Source organism: Panthera pardus, unplaced genomic scaffold (assembly GCF_024362965.1).
Source record: "Panthera pardus isolate Hobbes unplaced genomic scaffold, ASM2436296v1 HiC_scaffold_11, whole genome shotgun sequence".
Classification (NCBI taxonomy): domain Eukaryota; kingdom Metazoa; phylum Chordata; class Mammalia; order Carnivora; family Felidae; genus Panthera; species Panthera pardus.
The window spans coordinates 79,684,215-79,710,378 of NW_026526666.1; the positions used below are offsets into that span (position 1 = coordinate 79,684,215).

The 26,164-nt window shown below is 35.6% G+C and overlaps 1 protein-coding gene across 8 annotated transcripts in view; it reads right to left on the reverse strand.

The window, feature by feature from the left end:
- Positions 1 to 26,164, reverse strand: part of ZMYM4 (zinc finger MYM-type containing 4) — a 146,422-nt gene that overhangs the window by 71,072 nt on the left and 49,186 nt on the right. For all 8 annotated transcript variants that reach the window (XM_053897647.1, XM_053897656.1, XM_053897664.1 and 5 more), the window contains one exon: positions 13,439 to 13,484. In XM_053897647.1, coding sequence (XP_053753622.1) covers positions 13,439 to 13,484 — 46 coding nt within the window. Of the gene's footprint in view, positions 1 to 13,438; positions 13,485 to 26,164 lie in introns of those variants that run through there.

Consider the following 26,164-nt stretch of genomic DNA (forward strand, 5'->3'; position numbering starts at 1 on the left):
AAATCATTTTAAGGGCTATAAAACTGTAGAAACAGAGTAAGCTGCACTTTTTTCCCCTCAATGGCATCAGTAAAATTATAATAATTTCACTTGTTATTCTTATGAGATCATTAAACACAAGATACACCAATTCTACTATTTGCAAAGAAAGCAAATTCTGGCACAGGCTACAACATTATGTTATGTGAAATAAGTTAGTCACAAAAAAAACCAGTATGATTCCACTTATATGAGGTACCCAGAGTAGTCAAATTCATAGAGGCAGAAAGCAGAAGGGTAGATGACACAGCTAGAGAGAGAAGGAATGGGGAATTATTATTTAACAGGTATAGAGTTTCAGTTTTGCAAGACGGAAAGTGTTACAGAGATTGGTTGCACAGCAATGCCAGCTTACTTAATGTTACTGAATTGTACACTTAAATATGGCTCAGATGGTAAATTTAAGTTTATGTATATTTCAGTTAAAGTATTTTTTTAAAAATTTATATGAAGAAGTTGAGAGACAGAATACAAAATTAATAATATCAGGAATGAAAGGTATAGCAGTAAAGACTTCATAGAAATTAAATACAAAGTGAAAAAATATAAACATTAACAATAAATTTTAAAATGTTATGAACAACTTTATGACAGTACACTTAAAAATTATTAAGAAGTTTATAGAAATAAATTTGACAGCTTAGACCTTCAATGTCCAACATGGGAAGCCACCAGCCACCTATGTCTATTTAAATTAATCAAAATGAAAACTTCAGTTCAGCACTTGTTACATTTCAAGTGCTCAACTGCCAAGGGTAGCTACCTAGTAGCTACTATATTTTAATAGTATACATACAAAACATTTCCATCATCACACAAAAATTCTATTCAACTGTGCTGACTTAAAGGAAATGCCTTGAAAGTTGCAAATTACCAAACCAGACACAAAAGATAAAAGAAAATCTGAACGCACCAGGACCAGATGACTTGCTAGTAAATTAAATAAAATATTTAAGGAAATAACACCCATCTTACATGTATTCTTTCAGCAAATATAGGAGAAAGGAATATTTCTTAACCAATTTTCTGAGGCCAGTATTACTCTGCCACCAGAACCAGAGAAAGATACAACAAAAGACAACTTTACACCAATATCCTTCATAAACATAGGTGCTTAAAGTATTAGCATACTTAAAATACTAGCAAACTGAATAAAAATATAAAAAACAAATAATAAGTCATGACAAAGTAGGATTTATCCCATGAATATAAGATGGGTTGAATATTCAAAAATGAATTTACCACATAACACAATAAAGGAAAACACAGGACTATCTCAATAATGAAGAAAAATAATTTGACAAAATTTAATATTCATGCATGAAAAAAATCTTTCAGCAAACAAGAGAAAATCCTCAATCTGAGGGAAGATATCTACAAAGATAGTAAAGAACATATGGAGACTGAAAAAAACAATTTTCTAATTATAAGGTAATAAAAAATAGAAATAAGGGATACTACATTTCAAGTAAGTAAAGAAAGCATGATTATTCACTGACCTGGGAAGGAATAATTGGCTATTTCTATGGAGGGAAACTGTCCATCAATTTATCCACGAACAAAAAATCCAGACAAAATATTGGAAAGAAAAAAATATATATATATGTATGCTAAATTTTATAAAATATGCGCAAACTCTATAAACTAGGAACTACAAGAGATTTAGAAATTTAGTAATAATTTAGAAATTAGAGATTTAAAGAAGACCTAAATAAAAAGAAATAAACCATGCTTGTAGGTATGATTCAATATATTTAAGATGTCAATTCTCCCCCAAATTAATCTATAGAATATGCAATTCCAATCAAAGTCCCAGTAGCTTATTTCTATAAATTTACATGTAAATCTAAAATATATATATGTAAATGCAAAGGACTTATACAGACAAAACAATTCTTAGGAACAGAGCTGGATGACTTGTACTAACTCACTTTGTAAATCAATAATCATTTCAAAATGAAAAGTTAGGAGCACCTGGGTGACTCAGTCAGTTAAGCATCCAAATCTTGATTTCGTCTCGAGCTGGAAGTCAGGGGCTGTTAGCACAGAACCTGCTTTGGATTCTTTCTCCCTCTCTCTCTGCCCCTCCCCTGTTCACACTTCCTCACTCACACACTCTCTCTCAAAATAAATAAGCATAAAAAAAAAAATTTAAACTAATTTTTCAAATATGGTAAATTTTGCTATCTGTGCATTATACCTCAACAAATTTAATTTTTAATCATTTCACTTACAATAGCATAAGAAATTTAAAATATATAGGAATAACAAAATATGTACAAGACCTCTACTTTGAAAACTACAGATCATTGCTGGGAGAAATGAAATAAATAAATAAATAAACCTAAATAAACTGACAGGCATATCATATTCATGAATTGGAAAACACTATTAATTAGATGTCAATTCTCCCCAAAGTGATCTACAGACCCAACAGAATCACAATAAAAACCCCAGGAAGCTTTTTAATAGAAGTTGACAAGCTGCTTCTAAGAAATTGCATGAAAATGCAAAAGAGCTAGTACAGTAAAACAACACTGGAAAATATGACTTAGAATATCTGATTTAATATAAAATTAAAGGAATCGAGACAGTGTGATATTGGCCTCAGAACAGATATATATATATATAGATCCATGGAACTTACAATGAGTCTGGAAATAGACTCAATATACAGATCAACTAATTTGCAACAAATGTACCAAGGTATATCAATCAGAATGAATAATCTTTTCAATAAATGCTGCTGACTCAACAGATATCCACACACAAAAATTATACATGTTGACTTTTACATTACACTATATACAAAAACTAAAATGACATGGATGAGGACCCTAATTGTAAAAGCTAAGGCTAAAAATACAAAGTTTCTAGGAAAAAACAAGTGTAAATATTCATGATCTTGGGACTGGTATCTTAGAACACAAAGAATAGACCACACAAATACAGTAGTAGTAATAATAATAACAATAATAATAAAATGAGACTTCATCAAAATTAAAAACTTGTGCTACTCAAGGACACCACTGAGATCATAAAAAGGCAAGCCACAAAATGGATGGATGGATATGAAGGGATTTATGGACACAGATACATGGAGATGGATATCCCCACTGATTTCAATCTACTGATTTACATGACAGAAGACTTGTATCCAAAATATATAAAGAACCTTTATCCTAATAACAAAAAGACAAACAACCAAAATGAAAAGTGGGCAATAATTTGAACAGACACTTCACAAAAGAACATTAAGAATGGCCAATACACACAATAAAAAGATGTTCCACGTCATTAATAGGGAAATGCAAATTAAAACAATGAGATGCCACTGTCCTTCCCACTAAATTACCTCTAATTCAAAAGACAAAGAGACCACTTAAATGAAATGGACAACTTCCTTGAAAAAGACAACTTACCAGAACTGACAAAAGATGAAACATAAGGGGCACCTACATGGCTCAGTCGGTTGAGCATCTGACTTCCGCTCAGGTCACGATCTCGCAGTTCGCGAGTTCAAGCCCCACATTGCGCTCTCTGCTGTCAGCACAGAGCCCACTTTGGATCTGCAGAGCCTGCTTTCAATCCTCTGTCCCCTTCTCTCTGCCCCTGCCCAGCTTGTGCTTTCTCTCTCATAAAAAATAACAAACATTAAAAAAAAATTATTTTAAGACTGTTTCTTGGTTTGTCTCTCTCTACCTTAAAAAAAAGGGGGGGGACATAAAATATAAAAAACCTTATATTCCTATTTGAAAACTTTAACTTATAACTTACAATCTCGCACCAAGAAATCTCCAAGCCCAGATGGTTTCACTAGTGAATTGTAGACAACATTTAATAAAGCTACATACAACTCCAATAGTAAACAAACTTTACCAGGAAAATCCTTAACAAAATATTAACAAACTAAATCCAGTAATACATAAACACAAATATTCTTCAACCATTCCACAAGGTAAGATAGGAATATTTTTTTAAAAATGTAATAAAGACTAAGCCTATGTGACAAAAACTAACAACAATTGGCCCTAAATTAACAAAATATGACAACTAATGAACTAGAATTAGAGATTAGTCAAAGGTGACAACTACCACGATTGTTTATTGTAATCCCACAATTTATAGTAAAAAAATTAATTACATAATTTGGGCAGTCACTGTGAAAAAGAAAATGTTTTCAGTTGATATGGCTTCATGTCTGGATAACTACAGTCTCAAATTTTAAAAGTCTACTATATTTAATAAGGGATTTCAGTAACATAGCTAAGCTATTCTTGCAATAAGAACCTACAAATAAAAAAAAAAATACTCCTTTTTTTTTTTAAATGTTTATTTTTGAGACAGAGAGAGCGACTGGGGGAGAGGCAGAGAGAGAGGGAGACACAATTCGAACCAGGCTCCAGACTCTAGCTGTCAGCACAGAGCCCAATGCAGGGCTTGAACTCATGGACCATGAGATCATGACATGAGCCGAAGTCAAATGCTGGACCAACTGAACCACTCAGGCATCCCTGAAAAATAGACTCCATTTGCAAAGGTGACAAATAAGATACTTAACAAATGACACACAAAAAAACACAATACATACTACTTGACAACCATAAAATTTAAGTAAATAGCATAAAACAAAATCTGTATAACAATAAAAATTGATTCTTCCAAAAGTAATAAATAAATGCATGATTTTTACAATTTTCTTTAAAAATTTTTTAAATGTTTTTATTTATTTTTGAGACAGAGACAGAGCATGAGCAGGGGAGGGGCAGAGAGAGAGGGAGACACAGAATCTGAAGCAAGCTCCAGGCTGTGAGCTGTCAGCACAGAGCATGACGCAGGGCTCGAACTCATGGACTGTGAGATCATGACCTGAGCTGAAGTCACACGCTTAACCGACTGAGCCACCCAGGCGCCCCATTTTTGTAATTTTCTTTAAGAAAGTGTGTGCACATACACATGGGAAGGAGGGGCAGAGGGAGAGACAGAATCCCAAGGAGGCTCTATGCCCAGCACAGGGCCCACAGCAGGGTTCAATCTCACAACCCTGGGATGATAACCTGGGTCAAAATCAAGAGTCGGACACTTAACCGACTGAGCCACCCAGGTGCCCCTTAAATGCATGCATTTTTAATTAGAATTGCAACAGAGTAAATTTGGGAAACTGAATAAAATCATATTAAAATTTAATAGAGCCATTAGCAATGACATGGATGGAGCTAGAAAGTATAATGCTAAGTGAAATAATTAAGTCAGAGAAAGACAAATATCACGTGATTTCAATCACATGCAGAATTTAAGAAACAAAACAAGGGAAAAACAATAAGAGAGAGACAAAGCAAGAAACACACTCTAATTTATTATAGACAACAAACTAATGGTTACCAGAGGGGAGGGGCAGGGAGGAGTAAAACAGGTGAAGATTAAGGAGTATACCTGTGATGAGCACATGGTGATATATGGAAGTGCTGATTACTATACTGTACACCTGAAACTAATATAATGCTGTATGTTAACTAGAATTAAATTAAAAACTTAAAAAAAAAGATAAACTTGGTACATGATCCAACCATTTCAATCCTATGTATTTACACAAGAGAAATAAAAACCTTTCCACAAGAATACAAAGTAAAATTTAATGGAAGGATAGTTTAAAGAAAAGCTTTACTTTAAAATTTTTTTATGTTAGTTCATTTTTGAGAGACAGAAAAAGACAGGTCATGATCTCACAGTTTCATGAGTTCAAGCCCCACATCAGTGCAGAGCCTGCTTAGGATTCTCCCTCTCTCTCTCTCTCTCTCCCTCCCTCTGTCCCCCCCCTCCTCCCCGTTCTGACTGTCTCTGCGTCTCTCAAAATAAATAAACTTAAAAAAATTAAATTCTGCTAATGCAAAAACTTTAAAAAGACAAGTCATAAATTAGGAGAAGTTATTTGCAATAGCTATAACTGACAAATTTATTCATCGGGATATTTAGAGAACTCCAACATTTCAGTTAAGAAAACACCAACAACCCAACAGCAAGTGGGCAATAGATTTAATTAGGCATTTTGCCACAGAGGTAGCAGAAATAGCTAATAAACATGAAAAATATTCAAATTATTAACGAAGGAAATAAAAAAATTAAATATTAAGTCCATGTTATACCTACCAAACTGACAAAATTTAAAAGTCTGATAATGTCAAGTGTTGGCCAGATGCCAAAACTCTAGTTGGTGACGCTAGATAGTAACCAAAACTCTAACTACAATGTGTCAATGTATATAGATAAAACTTAGGAAAATAAGTTTTGGAATTCTGATAAAGTTGAGAATGTACATAGCCTAGGCCTGAGCAATAACCTTCCCATATATACAAGAATAGGTAAACTATGCCTGCATGCCAAATGCAGAAGCCACCTGTTTTTTGTGGGGGCACTGGGGAGGAGGGCTTATACAACCCATGAGCTAAGAATAGTTTCCACATCTTTAAATTGTAGGAAAAAGCCATCAAAAGAAAAGCATTTCTTTATACATGGAAAATTATGTTGAATTCAAAATTCAGTGTCCATGGTTTTATTGCAAACACATTAATTCCTTTACATTCATGCTACAAACGCAAAGTTGAGTTGTTGCAACTAAACAGTATGATCTGTGACTACATTAAGACACAAGTTATGTTTTCATCACAGCAAATTTATCGCAGTGTTAACAAAGAGACCTGTAACATTTTCTACTAGGCTCGTGGAGTAAAGTGGAAGTAACAGACTTTTCAATACTATAAACAATTAACGAATAACAATTTTAGATCATTTTCCAAAATAACAATCAATGTACTTTCTACAATTTGACTTCTAGGGCCCTAAAATAAAGAAACTGGATCCCAACAATTACAGGTATGGAATTTTTGAAGTATGTTCATATTCAAGTGGAGATCAAAGAAGCCCAATTGAAAGAACTGGACTGACAGTGACAATTGTGGACTCAACAGAAGTTCTTGTAAAAGGGCTATTTTGAGGGGCACATGGATGCCTCAGTCGGTTGAGCATCCAACTTTGGCTCAGGTCATGATCTCATGGTTCACTGAGTTCGAGCACCTGCACTGGTTTCATTGCTGTCAGCCTGGAGCCCGCTTTGGATCCTCTGTCCCTGTCTCTCTCTGTCCCCTCCCTTACTGATGCGCTCTTTATCAAAAGTAAATAAACATTTAAAAAAAAAACAACCCGGTTATTTTGAAGATTATGATTCTGACTTTGGAGAACTACAATGACTGGCAGGGGAAGGAATCATATGTAAAATTCCTTTAATAAAAATTTATTGGGGCGTCTAGGTGGCTCAGTTGGTTAAGCATCCAACTCTTGATTTTGGCTCAGGTCATGATCTCATGGTTCATGAGTTCGAGCCCCACATTGGGCTCTGTGCTGACAGCACAGAGCCTGCTTGAGATTATCTGTCTCCCTCTCTCTTTGCCCCTCCCCCACTCACACTCTCTCAAAATAAAGAAAATAAAATACAATAAAATAAAATAAAAATACCGACTTTAAATAAATTTGAAAAACAAAACAAAACAAAAAACAGCATGACCTATAAAGCCTAAAATATTTTCTGTCTGACCTGTCAGAGAAAACCGTTTGCCAATCCCTGACTTAAGAAATAGATTCTGGGGGCACCTGGGTGGCTCATTTGGTTGAGCATCCACCTTCAGCTCAGGTTACGATCTCATAGTTTGTAAGCTGAACCCCCACATCAGGCTTAATTGCTGTCAACCTGTCAGTGCAGAGCCTGCTTCAGATCCTCTGTTCCCCTCTCTCAGTCCCTCCCCGACTTGTGCTCTCCCAAAAAATAAACAAATATTAAAAAAAAAAGAAAGAAAGAAAGAAAGAAACAAATTTTAAACTTGTTTCTAACAGGGGCACCTGGGTGGCTCAGTCGGTGAAAGGTCCCACTCTTGAGTTTGCTCAGGTCATGCATGATCTTACATTTCATGGGATCAAGCCCCCATGTCAGGCTCTGCACTGACAGTGTGGAGCCTGCTGGGACTCATTCTCTCTCTTAATCTCTCTGTCCCTCCCCTGCTTATGCTTTGTCTCTGAATAAAGATTTTTAAAAAAATAATAAGCTAGTTTTTGACAGGGACCCACCATAATAAATACATTTTACGTTGAATTCCATACATGGCACTTTCTTGTATATATCCTGAAATATATAAAATAATGTTCATAAAGAAAAAACAGAAGAATGAGGAACAACGAGAAGTATATTGACAGTAGAATGATTTTAAAGTTCTGATATATTTTAAGCAGAAGACCTAAAAACTCCTGAACACACACAGACACACACACACACACACACGCATATACCACAGCTTCATGTCACTGAATCTGGCAACAATTTCTCGGATATGACACCACCAAAAGCACATGCAACAAAAGCAAAACTAAACAAATTGGCCACCAAATTTGAAAAACGTCTGTGCATCAAAAGGAACCATCAACAGAGTGAAAAAGCAATGTACAGAATGGGAAAAAAACTTTCGCAAATCATATATCCGATAAGGAGTTAATATCCAGAATATATAAAGAACTAGAAATCAACACGAACAAAAGAATCAAATAACCCACGTCAAAAACAGGCAAAGGACTTTCAACAAGCCTATGAAAAGATGCTCAACATCACTAATCATTAGAGAAATGAAAACCAAAACTACAATGAGGTTATCATCACCTCACAACCTCTAGGGTGGCTACTATCAAAAACACAGAAAAGTAGCAGTGTTGGCAAAGATGTAAAGAAATTGTAACCCTGTTCACTGCTGGTGCAAATTTAAAATGGTACAAATCACAACTGAAAATAGCATGGCAGTTCCTCAAAAACTTGAAAACAGTATTATATAAACCAGCGATCTCCATTTCTGGGTATATAGCCAAGAAAAACAAAAGCAAGATCTTGAAGAGATATTTACACACTCATGCTCACTGCATCAACACAAGAATAGATAAACAGGGGCGCCTGGGTGGCTCAGTTGGTTAAGCGGCCGACTTCGGCTCAGGTCATGATCTCGCGGTCCGTGAGTTCGAGCCCCGCGTCGGGCTCTGTGCTGACAGTTCAGAGCCTGGAGCCTGTTTCAGATTCTGTGTCTCCCTCTCTCTGACCCTCCCCTGTTCATGCTCTATCTCTCCCTGTCTCAAAAATAAATAAAACGTTAAAAAAAAAAAAAAATTTTAAAAAAAGAATAGATAAACAAAATGGTCTACCCATACAATGGAATATTATTCGGCCTTAAAAAGGAAGGACACTCTGACATGACATTCTGACATGTTACAACACAGATAAACCTTAAGGGGGAAACAGAATTTTTATTCGTTAATAAATGAATGAGCTATTAAAAATTTCTGTTTTGCAAGATAAAAAGTTCTAGAGATCTGTTGCACAACAATGTGAATGTACTTAAAATACTGAATTATACACTTAAAAATAATTAAGGTGGTAAATTTTACATTATATACTTTTTACTACCATTTTTAAAAATAAATAAATTGTAATGTATTTAATGAATAAATACACATCAGTGATGAATGAATGAGAGCTACATGCAACACTACATTCAAATCTCAGGAATATATGGTTAAGAAAAAGAAAGTGGTAACATATACAGTGTAATTCAAAACCAATATAAAATCTATTAACAAGCAAAACTAAATAATCTCTTGATTAATAATGTAAATGTGGTAAAAACTATGAAGAAATGCAAGGAATTAAGCAAAATTGAGGATAATGGCTGTGTAAAGAGAAGAACAGAATGGGACCAAGGGATTGGCACGAAAGGCATGATCATGCACATTTTTCTCAGCTGGGTGGTGGTGAAGTCAGAGGTTTTTATTTATTTTTTTTTTATTTATTTTTTTATTTTTTATTTTTTTTATTTTTTTTTTCAGAGGTTTTTATTTTTAATATATCTCACATGTTTTAAATATTTTTTGTGTTTAACACTTTTTAAAAATATTTTTCTAAATACTCCAATAAACTCTAGGATAACATATATTCAAAGGGTGAGGAAACTTTTTTAAACCAAAACTGAAAACCATGATGTTAAAAAAGACCAAAATTTTTTATATTAAAAACATTTGTTTAGGGGTGCCTGGGTGGCTCAGTCGGTTGAGCGTCCGACTTCAGCTCAGGTCATGATCTCACGGTCCGGTCCGTGAGTTCAAGCCCCGCATTGGGCTCTGTGCTGACCGCTCAGAGCCTGGAGCCTATTTCGGATTCTGTGTCTCCCTCTCTCTCTGACCCTCCCCCGTTCATGCTCTGTCTCTCTCTGTCTCAAAAATAAATAAATGTTAAAAAAAAAAAATTAAAAAAAAAAAAAAACATTTGTTTAGGAAAAGATGACACAAGCAAAAAGAAACAAAACAAAGGAAATCAACCCCCTCTACTTCATTATTAAAAGAACTTTAAGTTATCTTTTCTAAAAGTTAAATTTCCTGAGTGAATGTCTATCTTTTTAAAAGTATACCTGAACCTTCTTTCAGTTTTATCCTTTACCATGCCTATTATCACTCCCCTTAACAACTATGATTATGATATTACAAAAAGCCTGTAACGTGTCATGAAAAAAAACTTTAAGAAATGGGCAAAGGGTATTCATTTATTTAACAAATATTTACAATTCGACAATACAGAAGAGCCAGTCCAAATGTTGAAATTCTTAAAAACTGCTTAAATTCAAATTCAACAGGAGTTAAGAAAATGCAGAATAAAGTTAACACTGTGCTATTTCACATCCATCAGATTGCTAAACATGAAGAAGAGCTATAATGGACATTAATGGGGTGAGGAGGTGTTCTTATACATTTCTGATGGAAATGTAAGACAGTCAAGTTTTGAAAAGCAGGACAGAAACATCTATTAAAATTACACATACCCTTTACCAAACAATACCCACTCTCTATAATCTATGCACACATATAAAACTAATATATAAGGATATTCTTAAAGGATTTTTCATACTTCATTGATCATCATGGTAACAAAAAAAAAAAAAAAAAAAAAACCAACAACTAAAATAACATCAGTGTCTGAAAGGGGAAAGGGGAAAGGGGAAAAGTTGACTTGCACATCTAAACCCTGTGATGTTGAAGCTATCCCAGTCGAGATGGAAGGAGATCATAAAGTACTCCTGAATGAAAGAAGCTAGGTAGAGAAATCTATGTATATGATGATCTCACCTGTTAAACAAAAAATAAAAATCTTCAAAACCCTTACATATACACATATAAATATGTATATTTGCATATATTATACATATTTATACATGTATATATTGTATATACATGTATATATATTATGTGTCTATATATGTATATATATGGTAATGATTTTAGGAACACTGGAGAAAAACGTGAAAGGCTACCTACAAAGGTATAGGGTAGGGGGCAATAGGGACAATGATGATATGGAAAGGAATGACTAAGTCAAAAAAAAAAGACAAAATTTTACTCATAAAATATCATGCATGATCAGATTCATCAGTTTCTGTTTCTGTATTACAGGAGTGGTTAATGTTATGAATATCCACATACAGACCTAAAGAACGAATTTCTTTTTTAAGCCATCTTCTAGTTTAGAATAAAATATCATGTGAATAAAATATCATGTGACAGCATTATATGCTGTGAATGCAAACTGGATTTTCCAAATACAGCTGCAATAGTATCTCCCATCTACATTGTTTTCTACAATGTGACCTTGACCCTTCTATCAAGAAGTAAGGTCTAGGGGCGCCTGGGTGGCTCAGTTGGTTAAGTGTCTGACTTCGGCTCAGGTCATGATTTCACGGTCCCTGAGTTCAAGCCCTGCATTGGGTTCTGTGCTGACATCTCAGGGCCTGGAGCCTGCTTCAGATTCTGTGTCTCCTTCTCTCTCTGCCCTTCCCCCACTTGCACTCTGTTTCTCTCTCAAAAATAAATAAACAAAACAATTTAATTTAAAAAAAAAAAAAAAAAAAAAAAAGTGAGGTCCGAATATCCTCTTCTCCTGAATCTGAGCAGGCTTGTGACTCCCTCATACCTAAAGGATGTAGTAGAAAGGACACTGTGTGACTTCTGAAGGTAGCTCAGAAAAGATGCTGATTCTGCTTTCTTCACTGAATTACTCTTTTTGCTTGGAGCCTGAGCCACCATGAGAGAAGTCCACCTGGAGGCCGCCATGCTATAAGGAAGGCAAGGCAACAGGGAGAACATGTACAGGGGCTCAAGTCAGCAGTTCCTGTCTTTGTGCTCTCAATAGCCCAGCCTAGACATGAATGAACTCCAGATTATTCCAAGACCATTAAAGATCAAGAGAGCTAGCTACCTCTCAATATGTACTCTATAAAAACCTGTTCTCTCTCAAAAAACGTTAACAAACTAATTCCAAAGAAGGTACTCACAGATCCTACTACCGGGACTTAAAAAAAAATTAAAAAAGAAATGTATATTTTCCTTGACTTACTAGCTCTAGATGACAAAATTTATTCTTCATGAACAAGCACACAAACATCCTTTGATGATTCAGCAGTTCTATTCTTAGAATTTATTCTACAGAAAAGGATACAGTCCCTTTGTCTATTTCAGTAGAAGTAAACAAAAATGTGTATAGGAATACATACTAAATATTGTTTATAATACTGAAAAACTGAAAAGAATACATACATAAATAAAAGAGGAAGATGGCTAAATTATAATACACCCATACAATAAAATACCAAGTAGCCATCAGAAACGATGCAAAAGGTCAAAATCCATTGACATACAGAGATGTTAAGGCAGTTGAATGAAAAAAGCAAGAACAGTATCCACAGGATCCCTACAAACATATATAAATCCCTACCTGTCATACATAGATCTATATACATCCACAGAAAAAAAGTCTGGAAAGATATATATTAAACTTTTAGAAGTGGTTATCTTTAGAGAATAAAAAACACAAAGGCTTTCATTTTCTGCTTTTTTCATTTTTGTATTGTAAAATTGAATGTATTACTTTTATAATCATAAGAAACAAAAAAAAATTTTCAGAGAATCATGTAACATAGAAAGAATATAAACAGAAAATTAAGAAGCCCTGTAAACAAAGTAGAAATCTTTACTGAATGGTTAAGTCTAAACTTCTATATGGTTAATACATACACAAAGCTTAGCTATATTTCAACACTAATATCTGTGAGAATAAAATATTTACTAAAAAAAGGAAAAACTCTTAAAATTAAGATTAACTTGCTGAAAATACTAACAGAGTGATGATTTCTAAACTATATCAAATTGGACCATCGCATTAATCAGCCCAAGCTAAATACTGTTAAATGTTAAACACTGATAAATGCTCTACCTAGACTCAATTATTATCTATATAAAGACATGACTGTTTTTTTTCTAAAGTGGTACTTACAGTTCTCTACAATTTCATCAAAAACTGCACCAGTTTTCTGCTCAAACTGAAAAAGCAAAAAAGCAAAGAGAAAAGTAACATTATTGTCACATTCTATCATACTTTCTGATATCCCTCCTCACTCCCCCAAAAACTGTAATTTCCAACCCAAAGTATACAAAATCACAAGATAAACAAAATACTGCCAAGTAGACTAGAATATAATTTATAATGAATAAAATAAACTCTCACGTGAAAACCCCCAAACCAAAAACAAAGAGACAAATACATGCCCTAATATAAACTTATTTTTAAATCACTTTTGCAGCACAAAATATAGTCCTATGTATTTATAATAATAATAATAAAGACAGCCAACACTTACTGAGAACTTACTAACACTGATAACTATATAAAACTTCTAATCAAAATTAAGCAGAACAATCAGCATCAAATAGGTTTTTAGCTGTCCTTCAAAAGAAAGTTAGTCCTGTTCCTATTTCGGTATGTTAGGGCCTAGGACAGAAGCAGAGCCAAGTCTGAGGTAATTTTGGATCTTTAAAACACAGGTGCAGGGGGAATGGTAACTGGCTCAGTTAGTAGAGAATGCAATCTCCAGGTCATGAATTTGAACCCTACGATGGGTGTAGAGATTAGTTTAAAAAAATATATGTACACACACACACACACACACACACACACACACGTATGTATATGTGTATGTATAAATAAAAAAATAAATAGGGGCATCTGGGTGGCTCAGGCTCAGATGGTTAAGCCCCCAACTCTTGGTTTCAACTCAGGTCATGATCTCACAGTTCATGAGTTCAAGCCCCACGCCAAGCTCTACACTGACAAGAGTGGAGCCTGCTTGGGATTCTGTCTTCCTCTCGGCCCTCCCCTGCTCTTTCTCTCTCAAAAGTAAATAAATATTGTTTAAAAATAAAATATAAATAAATAAATAAGACAGAAATGGGGGGGAAGGGGGGGAATGGAGTACAGCAAAAGCAACTCTATCCAGGAGCTAGAAACACTCAGACGCTCCACCCCTAGTACGTAAAGAGCTCCTCATTTTGTCAAGTGTGTGCATTCCAGGTGCTTTCCCACCTACTTCTCATCAATGAGACAAGAACACAAGGAAGGCTGCTTCTTGATAAACCTTACCCACTAAAAGCCAGAGTATGTCTCCCCATTCAAGGAGAAACTTTTAAGGAAAAAACAACCACCTAGATACCTATGTAACTACACAGGAAACACAACAGCTGGGTATAGTAATTAACAGTATCTGAGGATGCCTGGGTGGCTCAGTCATTAAGCATCTGACTTAGGCTCAGGTCATGATCTCACATTTCTTGAGTTCAAGTCCCACTTCGAGTGAGTCCCACATCTCTCCTCTCTCTACACTCACTTGCACCCTCTCTCTCTCTCAAAAAAAAAAAAAAAAAGATAGTATCTGGTATGTATAAATGTGAAGAGACAACCAATGACCCCCAGGTTTCTGAAATAAACCGTGTGAAGGAGAAAGTTCAAGGTGAATAAACAGAACCACTCAGAAGGCAACAATTTACAGAAAGAAAACTTCTAAAAAGTATTTTAAGTGGTATCTGAGATATGAGAGGATAGAGATGCAAAAGAAGAAAAAAAAAAACACTAAAAACCAAGAAAAGGAGACAAGAGACAGGAAATGACTACAAAAATTAAAATTTTATTGGAAAGGGTAGTGATAAAATTCTCAGGTGGAAAAACAAACAAAAATAAATACAACAAAGTCAAAAAGAGCTAGAAAAGATATTCTATATGATGCCCTGTTAAGACTGAACTAGCAGGGAGGCACCTGGATGGCTCAGTCGGTTAAGCTTTTTTGACTTTGGCTCAGGCCATGATCTCACGGTTCGTGAGTTTGAGCCCTGCATCAGGCTCTGTGCTGACAGCTCAGAGCCTGGAGCCCGTTTCAGATTCTGTCTCTTTCTTTCTCTCTCTCTCTCTCTGCCCCTCCCTGGCTCGCACTCTCTCTCTCTCAAAACTAAATAAACATTAAAAAAAAAAAAAAATTTTTTTTAAACAAGACTGAACCAGCAGGTCAAAGAGCAATCTCAAAGGCATCCCAAAGGAGAGAACAATGGAAAGGTGAAATGATAGAAGAAAATTTTCCTAAAAAACTATTTGAGACTGAAAGGGCCCACCATCTCCAAGAGGATATGGAAAAAAGATACATCCTGGTGAAATTTCAGAATTTCAAACAAAAACTGATGAGGAATAAAAAGAATTATAGCCTACGTGATTCATAAAACACATTAAACATACTGACTTCAACCATATAAAAATGAAAAAGAAAGCAAAACAATAAAGGCCAACCAACCACCCAACAAGTTATGCTCCAGAATAAAAGAGAAATTGGGACATGTGACTTGGCAAGCCAAAGACTGAAACAGTACTTGCCTGCACTGAGGGGATCCCAAGTGTTTAAAGATAATGTGCATTTTGTACAATACCACCCTGGACACTTTGCATGCACAGCCAAAGAAACTATAATCTTACTCAATGATAGAAAATAAAAATATAGTAGTAACATTACCAAGGGTGACATACCTATACTTTATGGGTGACTTAAAGAGATTTTCTAAGGTAATTTGGATTATGTACCATTTCATTTTGTGAGCTGATTATAAAACCCAAGAAGGGATAATACAATATTATAATTTAGTCTCCTAAGATAAGACTGTGTTCTATGAGAAACAAGAATCAAGCTGATACCACACTTCCCTGCAAGCTGAACACAAAAGATAAATGATTTTCACATTCTAAAAGGAAAAAAAAAAACCTTGGAATTTAGACCACTCAAATTTTATTATGAAAAATATATAACAAAATGGAAATTAAGTACATTAATTAAAATTATACTGGACATGAGAAACAGGAGCCAACGGATTATGACGCAAAAGAAATGAAAACAATGGGAAGAACATAAGAAGACACTCTTAAGACACTCTTTTGCAAGGCAAAAATTCTAGGATTCAATGATCTTCTCTATGGCTCAGAGCAAAACCTTTGTTTTCTTACTTCCCCCTCTCCCTCCCTCTCAAACAGAAAACAAAAACAAAGACTAAATATACTGCCACTGATGTCAAACAATTTATAGGTTTGTTTACAACAGATACAGTATCGGTCAGCAAGTCCTTTGTTGACAATGGGTACACATTTCAAAACCATAGGACAAAATGGATTAGTGCCCACCTAAGACTAAGGAGAAAGATCTGAGAATACTGCTAATGAGTAAAGGATTGTTTTCTTTTTTTTTTTTTTAATAATGAAGTATAGCTGACACATGATGCTATTATTAGCTTCAGGTGTACAACACAGTGATTCAACAACTCTAAGTTATACATTATGCTATTCTCAGCATAAGTGTAGCTATTGAAGTCAATAATATGATACTATTAAAATACCTACTAACTGTATTCTGTTGGCTGTACCTTTCATCTCCATGACTTATTCATTCCACAACTGGAAGCCTGTACCTCCTGCTCCCCTTCACTGCTTTTTCCCAACTCCACCCCCTCTGACAATCACCAGTTTGTACTCTGTGTTTATGGGTCTGTTTCTTTTTGTTTGTTCATTTGTTTTATCAGATTCCACACATAAGTGGGGTGCCTGGGTGGCTCAGTCGGTTAAGTGTCTGAATCTGGATTTCGGCTCAGGTCACGATCTCACAGTTTGTGAGATGGAACCCTGTATTGGGCTCTGTGCCATCAGCTACTTGGCATTCTCTCTACCTCTCCCAAACTTGTGTACACACGTGCTCTTTCTGTCAAAATATATAAACTTTAAAAAAAAAAGATTCTACATGTAGGTGAAATCATATGGTATTTGTCTTTCTCAGACATATTTCACTTAGAATACTCTCTAGGTCCTTCCATGTTGTCACAAAATGGCAAGATCTCATTCTTTCCTACAGCTGAGTAATATTCCACTGTGTATGTATACATCTTCTTTATCCACTCAACTATCAACAGACATTAAGGTTGCTTCCATATCTTGGCTACTGTAAATATGCTGCAATAGACATAAGGTACATATATCTTCTCAAAGTAGTGTTTTCATTTTCTTTGGGTGAAGACCCAGTAGTGGAATTACTAGATCCCATGGTACTTCTATTTTTAGTTTTCTGAGGAACCTCTATATTGTTTTCCAGAGTGGCTGCACCAATTTACATCCCCAAAAACAATGCACAAGGGTTCCTTTTCCTCCACAACCTCACCAATGCTTGTTTCTTGTGTGTTTTATTTCAGCCATTCTGACAGATGTGAGGTAATATCTCATTGTAATTTTGATTTGTATTTCCCTTATGATTAGTGATATTGTGTATCTTTTCATGGGTCTGGTTGGCTATTTGTATGTCTTTAGAAAAACGTTCAGGTCCTCTGTCCATTTTTTAATCGAATTATTTGTTTTTGTTTTTTCATGTTGTTATATAAGTTCATTATATATCAGAGGTATTAACCCTTGTCAGGTATATCATTTATAATATCTTCTCCCATTCACAGGTGTCTTTTCATTTTGTTCGTTTCCTTCACTGTGCAAAAAGCTTCTTATTTTGGTGTGTTTTATTTTTGTTTCCCTTTTCTGAAGAGATACATCTAGAAAAATGTTGCTAGGGTCTAAGTCAAAGAGATTACTGCTTATACTTTCTTCTAGGAGTTTTATGGTTTCAGGTCTCACGTTTAGGTCCTTAATTCATTTTGAGTTTATTTTTGTGCATGGTGAAAGAAAGTGGTACAGTTTCATCTTTTTGCATGTAGCTGTCCAGTTTTCCCGGCACCATTAATCTAAGAAACTTTTTTCCCCCATTGTATAATGTTGCTTGCTTTGTCATAGGTTAACTCACCAAAGTGTAGACTTGTTTCTGGACTCTCTATTTTGTTCCACTGACCTATGGGTCTATTTTTGTGCCAGTAGCATACTGTTTTACTAAAGCTTTGTAGTAGATCTGGGTACAGGGCTTCCTTTTCCAGGTGATGAAAATGTTCTAAAATTGATTCTGGCTGCACAATTATGAAAATATTAAAAATCATTGAATTGTGTGACTACTCAACAATGTGCAGGCAGGTAACATTAACACTGCTTTCAATTAAATGACAGGCAGGACTCCAAAACACCTATCTGGCCTATAATCTCACCAACTGGTTAACAAAAAATTTAGACAAAACACTTAGTTTTGTGATAATATAATGGTTTCACTAAACGTGTTTTCAGTGCTTCTTGTCCAATCAGTATATTTACAAATAAGAAATTAAATCTAAGCAGTCACAAATTTACCTTTGAAATTAATGACCTACTAGTCAGCCCTCAGGTTTCATGAAAGATTTAACTGAATTCAAAAGCCAAGCCAATTTTATTTTTAAGAGTCTGTAATAACTATTATATATATGCAAGGATTTTCTCAATACTATGAAACCAAAATTAAACCAAATGAAACCAATGAAACCAAAAATCAAAAAAATAAATTAACATGCATGGTACTGACAAAAAAAAATACCGTCCCTTTTTGTTGTTAAAATAGTCTTGTGGGTTCTGCCCATTAACTTTAAAACATGTAACCATAGGGGTGCATGGGTAGCTCAGTCCATCAAGCGTCCAACTTCGGCTCAGGTCATGATCTCATGGTCTATGGGTTCGAACCCTGCATCAGGCTCTGTGCTGTCAGCTCAGAGCCTGGAGCCTGCTTCGGATTCTGTGTCTCCTTCGCGCTCTGCCCCAGCCCCACTTGTGCTCTCTCTCTCTCAAAAACAAATGTAAAATAAAAAAAAAAAAATTTCTTTAATAAAAATAAATAAATAAAAGAAAACCTCCGGGCAAATGACTCAGCCCCCTGTATTCCAAAAATTAAGCACTGGGGATAAAGTACATTTTTACTTTTAAAACAAAATACTCACATTCCCTAACCCTGGAAAGAGAAAAAAATTCCAAATATACTGTGAATTGGCAAGCATACCACCCACACCCACATGCAAAAAAAAAAAAAAAAAAAAAAATCACAATAGCCGAATCAATAAATTTAATTTTTAAAAAGTTAATGTCCTTGGGGCGCCTGGGTGGCTCAGTAGGTTGAGCCTCCGACTTCGGCTCAGGTCATGATCTCACGGTCCGTGAGTTTGAGCCCCGCGTCGGGCTCTGTGCTGACAGCTCAGAGCCTGGAGCCTGTTTCGGATTCTCTGTCTCCCTCTCTCTCTGACCCTCCCCCGTTCATGCTCTGTCTCTCCCTGTCTCAAAAATAAGTAAACGTTAAAAAAAAATTAAAAAAAAAAAAGTTAATGTCCAATTTTCTATCCTTCATACATAATGACATAACTGATAGGATAAACATAATACCATAACATACATGAGGACAGAATGACTAATACCATAAACATTCTCCAACTGATTTTAATATTTGAGAGTTTATGTGATAACTTTAATAATTTGACAGTTTATATGATAAACTTATTCAATGACAACTAAGTAACAAACCAAGAGCTCTAAAACTGTTTAGGGAACTGAGGCAAGGTTTTCAATAATTAAGTAGAGACTGGGGCGCCTGGGTGGCTCAGTCGGTTGGGCATCTGACTTCAGCTCAGGTCATGATCTCGTGGTTTATGGGTTCGAGCCCCATGTCGGTCTCTGTTCTGACAGCTCAGAGCCTGGAGTCTGCTTTGTAGATTCTGTCTCCCTCTCTCTCACCCCTGTCCAGCTCATACTCTCTGTCTCTCTCTCTCTCAAAAATAAATAAAACATTTAAAAATTTTTTTTAAAAATTAAGTAGAGACTGAAAACTGTCAAATGTACTTTATCTTCTTCCTCTCTAAAACCTACTCTTTTCATGATTGGTCCCTTCTTCATTTTACTTGTAGCCCCAACACCCTAAAAGTCAAATGAGAACTCCCAAAATTAGAGGTTTTCCCCCATTTCTTTCAACTGGTCAATAGTAAGAACCTTCATTTCTATTTCTAAAACATCTTAGTGTTTGAGATAAATCTCTACCATGATGAGCTATCTGATATAAGAGGTCAGGAAAAGCAAAGGAACTGCTCCTTAATTTAAGATCTGAAGGATGACTAAGAATCAAAACAGGTGAAAAGGGGGGTGCCCAGGTGGCTCAGCTGGAAGAGCATGTGACTCTTGATCTTGGGATTGTATTTTGAGTCCAAGCCCTGTGTTCGGTGTATAGACTACTAAAAAAACAAAAATAATTTAACTTTAAAATAGGTAAAAGTGGAAGGGAAGATTCAAGAAAAGAACAACAAATGTTCAAGGTTCTTAGCAGGAACAAGAAAGAATTCAAGAAATAGAAAGGCTAGGTGAATTAATAGAATTCTGTGAGTAAAGCAGGCCAGACTGTAAGATAAAGCTCATGACATGTATGGAACCAGAAAAGACCCCGAATAGCCAAAGCAATCTTGAAAAAGAAAACCAAAGTAGGAGGCAACACAATCCCAGACTTCGGGCTGTATTACAAAGCTGTAATCATCAAGACAGTATGGTACTGGCACAAAAACAGACACTCAGATCAATGGAACAGAATAGAGAACCCAGAAATGGACCCACAAACGTATGGCCAACTAATCTCTGACAAAGCAAGAAAGAATATCCAATGGAATAAAGACAGTCTCTTTAGCAAGTGGGGCTGGGAAAACTGGACAGCAGCATGCAGAAAAATGAACCTGGACCACTTTCTTACACCATACACAAAAATAAACTCAAAATGGATGAAAGACCTAAATGTAAGACAGGAAGCCATCAAAATCCTCAAGGAGAAAGCAGGCAAAAACCTCTTTTCCCTTGGCCGCAGCAACTTCTTACTCAACACGTCGCCGGAGGCAAGGGAAACAAAAGCAAAAATGAACTATTGGGACCTACCTCATCAAAATAAAAAGCTTCTACAAAGTAAAGGCAACAATCAGCAAAACTAAAAGGCAACCGACAGAATGGGAGAAGATATTTGCAAATGACATATCAGATAAAGGGTTAGTATCCAAAATCTATAAAGAATTTATCAAACTCAACACCCAAAAAACAAATAATCCAGTGAACAGATGGGCAAAAGACGTGAATAGACACTTCTCCAAAGACATCCAGATGGCCAACCGACACATGAAAAAACGCTCAACATCACTTATCATCAGGGAAGTAAATACAAATCAAAACCACAGTGAGATACCACCTCACGTCCGTCAGAAAGGCTAACATTAACAACTTAGGCAACAACAGATGTTGTCGAGGATGTGGAAAGAGAGGATCTCTTTTGCACTGCTGGTGGGAATGCAAACTGGTGCAGCCACTCTAGAAAACAGTATGTAGGTTCCTCAAAAAATTAAAAATAGAACTACTCTACAATTGCTCTACTAGGTATTTATCCAAGGGATACAGGTATGCTGTTTCAAAGGGGCACAGGCACCCCAATGTTTATATAGCAGCAGTACCAACAATAGCCAAAGTATGGAAAGAGCCCGAATGTCCATCAATGGATGAATGGATAAAGATGTGGTGTGTGTGTGTGTGTGTGTGTGTGTGTGTGTGTGTGCGTGTGTGTGTGTGTGTGTGTGGAGTATTACTTGGCAATCAAAAAGAATGAAATCTTGCCATTTGCAACTACGTGCATGGAACTGGAGGGTATTATGCTAAGTGAAATTAGTCCGTCAGAGAAAGACAAATTATCATTATGACTTCACTCATATGAGGACTTTGAGACAAAACAGATGAACATTAAGGGAAGGGAAGCAAAAATAATATAAAAACAGGCATGGGGACAAAACATAAGAGACTCTTAAATATGGAGAACAAACAGAGGGTTACTGGAGGGGCTGTGGGAGGGGGGATGGGCTAAATGGGTAAGGGACATTAAGGCATCCACTGCTGAAATCACTGTTGCACTATATGCTTAAATAAAATAAATAAAATTTAAAAATAATAATAATAAAGCTAATGACAAATCATCAGCCAAACACTGCAGGACATTCTTAATACACAGGGTGACCACATATTCCAGTTAGCTGAAAGCACCTCTATTTACACCTATCATATCCATGTAATTGTTAATGTGCTCCCCTTTGCTCTCAAAACTGTCTCAGCTTCTCAGTTTTGTCACCCCTAAGTATTAGTCATGTTTAGATACTAACTTTATCCTAAGAGAAACCACTGAAGGAGATGGCAGGAAACAATTCCTGTGGCTACAGAATAAAAGTCATTTCTCACTCCCACCCAAAGTTCTAATCATACCATTCTCCTATAGTTTTCTCCCTACTGGGAATAGACATCTACCTGATGAAATGCCACTGCTTCTTCAAAGTGTAGCTCTTCAGGGAGTACTTTTCTGACAACCCATTTAGAATTCATGACGCCTCCCTAGCACTTAGATTTAATTTCATTTACAGTCGCTTGTGGCACAGTTAACTTATGTATATGTCAGTATTACCTTCTAGATAAATCTTTTTTCATCCTGGGATACCAACAGACCCTACCATATTGTATGGACTTATTGTAATGTATTAGCTCTTTTTTATTAACTGAATGCCATAATTTTCCATTTCTCAATATCTGTTATGCAAAACCTGAAAGATGAACTAAGATAAAGACGTCTGTGACCAAATAAATATAGCAAATACAAATCTCTTTTCAGTGTAACAATACTTGTTAATTTACTAATTTCTTTTTTTTTTAAGTTTATTTATTTATTTTTTGAGAGAGAGAGGGCACATGCAAGCAAGGGAGGAGCAGAGAAAGAGGGAGAGAATCCCAAGCAGGCTCAGCGCTGTAGCATGGAGCACGATGCGGGGCTCCATCTCACAAACCGTGAAATCATGACCTGAGTTAAGCATCAAGAGTCAGATGCTTAACTGACTGAGACACCCATGCCCCTTAATTTCTAACTAAAGAAACCTGTACTGCTTTGTTTCGCCCATCATTTTCCAAATGTACTTTGACCACAGAACCCTTTTGAAGGATAACACTAACATATTACAGCACAACTGTGGGAAATGAGCCTAACTGCTGCTAGCATTAGAAGTTTGTATATTTCTATGCACTTTAATACAAGATCATTTTTTAATTAAGTAATACACTCCAAAATAACAGTTTTTACGTTTTTTCTTTAATCTTGCCATTTGACCATCCGCAGTTTTCACACCTATTGTATGAGGACTTTTCCACTTCATAGTTTAACAAATACATAAAACAGAATGTAATTATTTAACGTGCTAAAGAATATTTCTCTCAAATTATCAGCTAAATTTAATAAAGAAATGTTAAAGACAGTAAATACTCCATTCCTAATACTCTCTTCCTTCTAAACATCTCCTTCTACCGCTAATCAATCACAGCAATCTTTCCATAAAATATAAACATGTTATCAGAATTGTTCTCAATTCAAAATTCAGGTGTCCTTAATAGTCAATTGAACTTGGCAGGCAAGATCAATATTTACTACTTAATTACCATTAAAGTGGTAATATTACCAATATCATACCTTGCTCTAGAAGTACTAGTCAATGCAATCAGAAAAAAAAAATGTAAAGTGTAAAATAGTAAAAAGCAAACAAAGTTATTTACAAGTAATTTGCTTGTCTACTTGAAAAGTACAAGATAGGGGCGCCTGGGTGGCTTGGTCGGTTAAGCGTCTGACTTCGGCTCAGGTCATGATCTCATGGTCCGTGAGTTTGAGCCCTACGTCGGGCTCTGTGCTGACAGCTCAGAGCCTGGAGCCTGCTTCCGATTCTGTGTCTCCCTCTCTCTCTGACCCTCCCCCATTCATGCTCTGTCTCAAAAATAAACGTTAAAAAAAAAAATTAAAAAAAAAAAGAAAAGTACAAGATAGCAGAAAACGTTTTAGGAATCAGAATACAGGTCAATAGAGTAACTCTTTACAAGACTGAACATTCAAGAAATCAGTAGCATTCCTGAGAAACAACAACAATTAGTTAAAATATAATGGAAAAAAAAGGGTCCAATTTACAATAATGACATATAAAATATCATAAGAATAAACTTTAAGAAATGTATAAAATCATTATTTAAAAACTTACAAAATTTTCTGGAGAATAAACAGGTGATATACCATTTTTACCAAAGGAAAAAAAAAAATCAATACTATGAAGAATACAATTTCCTCACAAAAAAGAGTGGGGTGAATAGAACTAAACAAAACAATCATCAAGTACATCTGGAAAAATAAAGGTAAAAAGAATATCAAACAAAATGTTGAATTATATTAGTAACAAGAAGAAAAATGTGCCCTACCATATATCAAAGGTACAATAACTAAAATATGGGGTACTGGCATGGCAATTAATAGCTTAATGAAACAATAGAAAACACAAAGTCCCAAGTATACTTAAGAATTAGACTATGACCAGTAACCACTTTGGAGGAGAAATCTTGGATCACTACCTCATACTTTACACCAAAATAAATTCCAGATAGATTATAGACAAATTGGCAAAATAAATTCCAGATAGATTACAGACAAATTGGAAAAAATGAAAACAATAGAAGACACAAAATCTTTTAACCAGAAAAAGAAACAAATCCTTATGTGACCTTGATGACACTAAAAACAGAAATTGGAGAGATGCCCGGGTGGCTCAGTGGGTTAAGAGTCTGACTTCGACTCAGGTCATGATCTCTCGGTTCGGGAGTTCGAGCCCAGTATCCAGCTCCATGCTGACAGCTCAGAGCCTGGAACCTGCTTCAGATCTCCTGTCTCCCTTTCTCTCTGTGCCCCTCCCCCGCTGGTGCGCTCGCTTGCTCTCTCTCTCAAAAATGAATAAATGTTAAAAAAAAAAAAAAAAAAAACTGGAAAAACTTAAAGACAATCTGGGGGGAAGTATGTATTAATAATATTACAATGTTAATATCCTACTTATAAAGCAGTCTTAGACTCTATTAAAGAGCAGCATCCTAATAAAAAATGACTGAAGACCAGAAAGAAGCACAAAACATTCAATCTCACCTGAAGTCAAAACTAAAATAAAATCCCATTTTCTCTCAGATCAGCAAAAATACAAACAAAAGGACAAATAGAAATTCCCCTCTAATTTTTTTTAAACCTAAATATATCTAGGAAATTTCTCATTAAGCAGAGACTTAATTCACTTTTTAGTCACTACATAATCTTTTGTTGTATTATAGTAATGGACATTTAGGTTGCTTTGAGCCTCTTTTTCAAATGCAGTATTATAGCTGTCATCTTTATAGATATAAACTGGCTTGTGTGTGTGTGTGTGTGTGTGTGTGTGTGTGTGTGTATAATCAGTTCCTAAAAGTGGAATGAGATTAAAGGGCATAGGTGAATACGGTAAATTTTTGATAGATGTTACTCAATTGCCCACTAAAGCATTCCACCAATATATACAAATACCAATAGGGTGAGTCCCTGTTTCTTTTTTTTTTTTTTTAAGGTTTATTTATTTTTAAAATGTTTATTTATATTTGAGAAAGAGACAGAGTGCAAGAGGGGGGAGGAGCAGAGAGAGGGAGACACAGAATCTGAAGCAGGCACCAGGCTGTCTGCACAGAGCCTGACATGGGGCTCAAGCTCACAAACCACGAGATCATCACCTGAGCCAAAGTTGGACTGAGCCAACCAGGTGCCCCCAAAGGTTTCCTTATTCTTGAGAGAGTGCAAGCGGGGTACGGGCAGAGAGAGGGAGGGACAAAGGATCCAAAGTGGGCTCTGCGATGACAGCAGCCACCCCAATGTGGGGCTCAAACTCACAA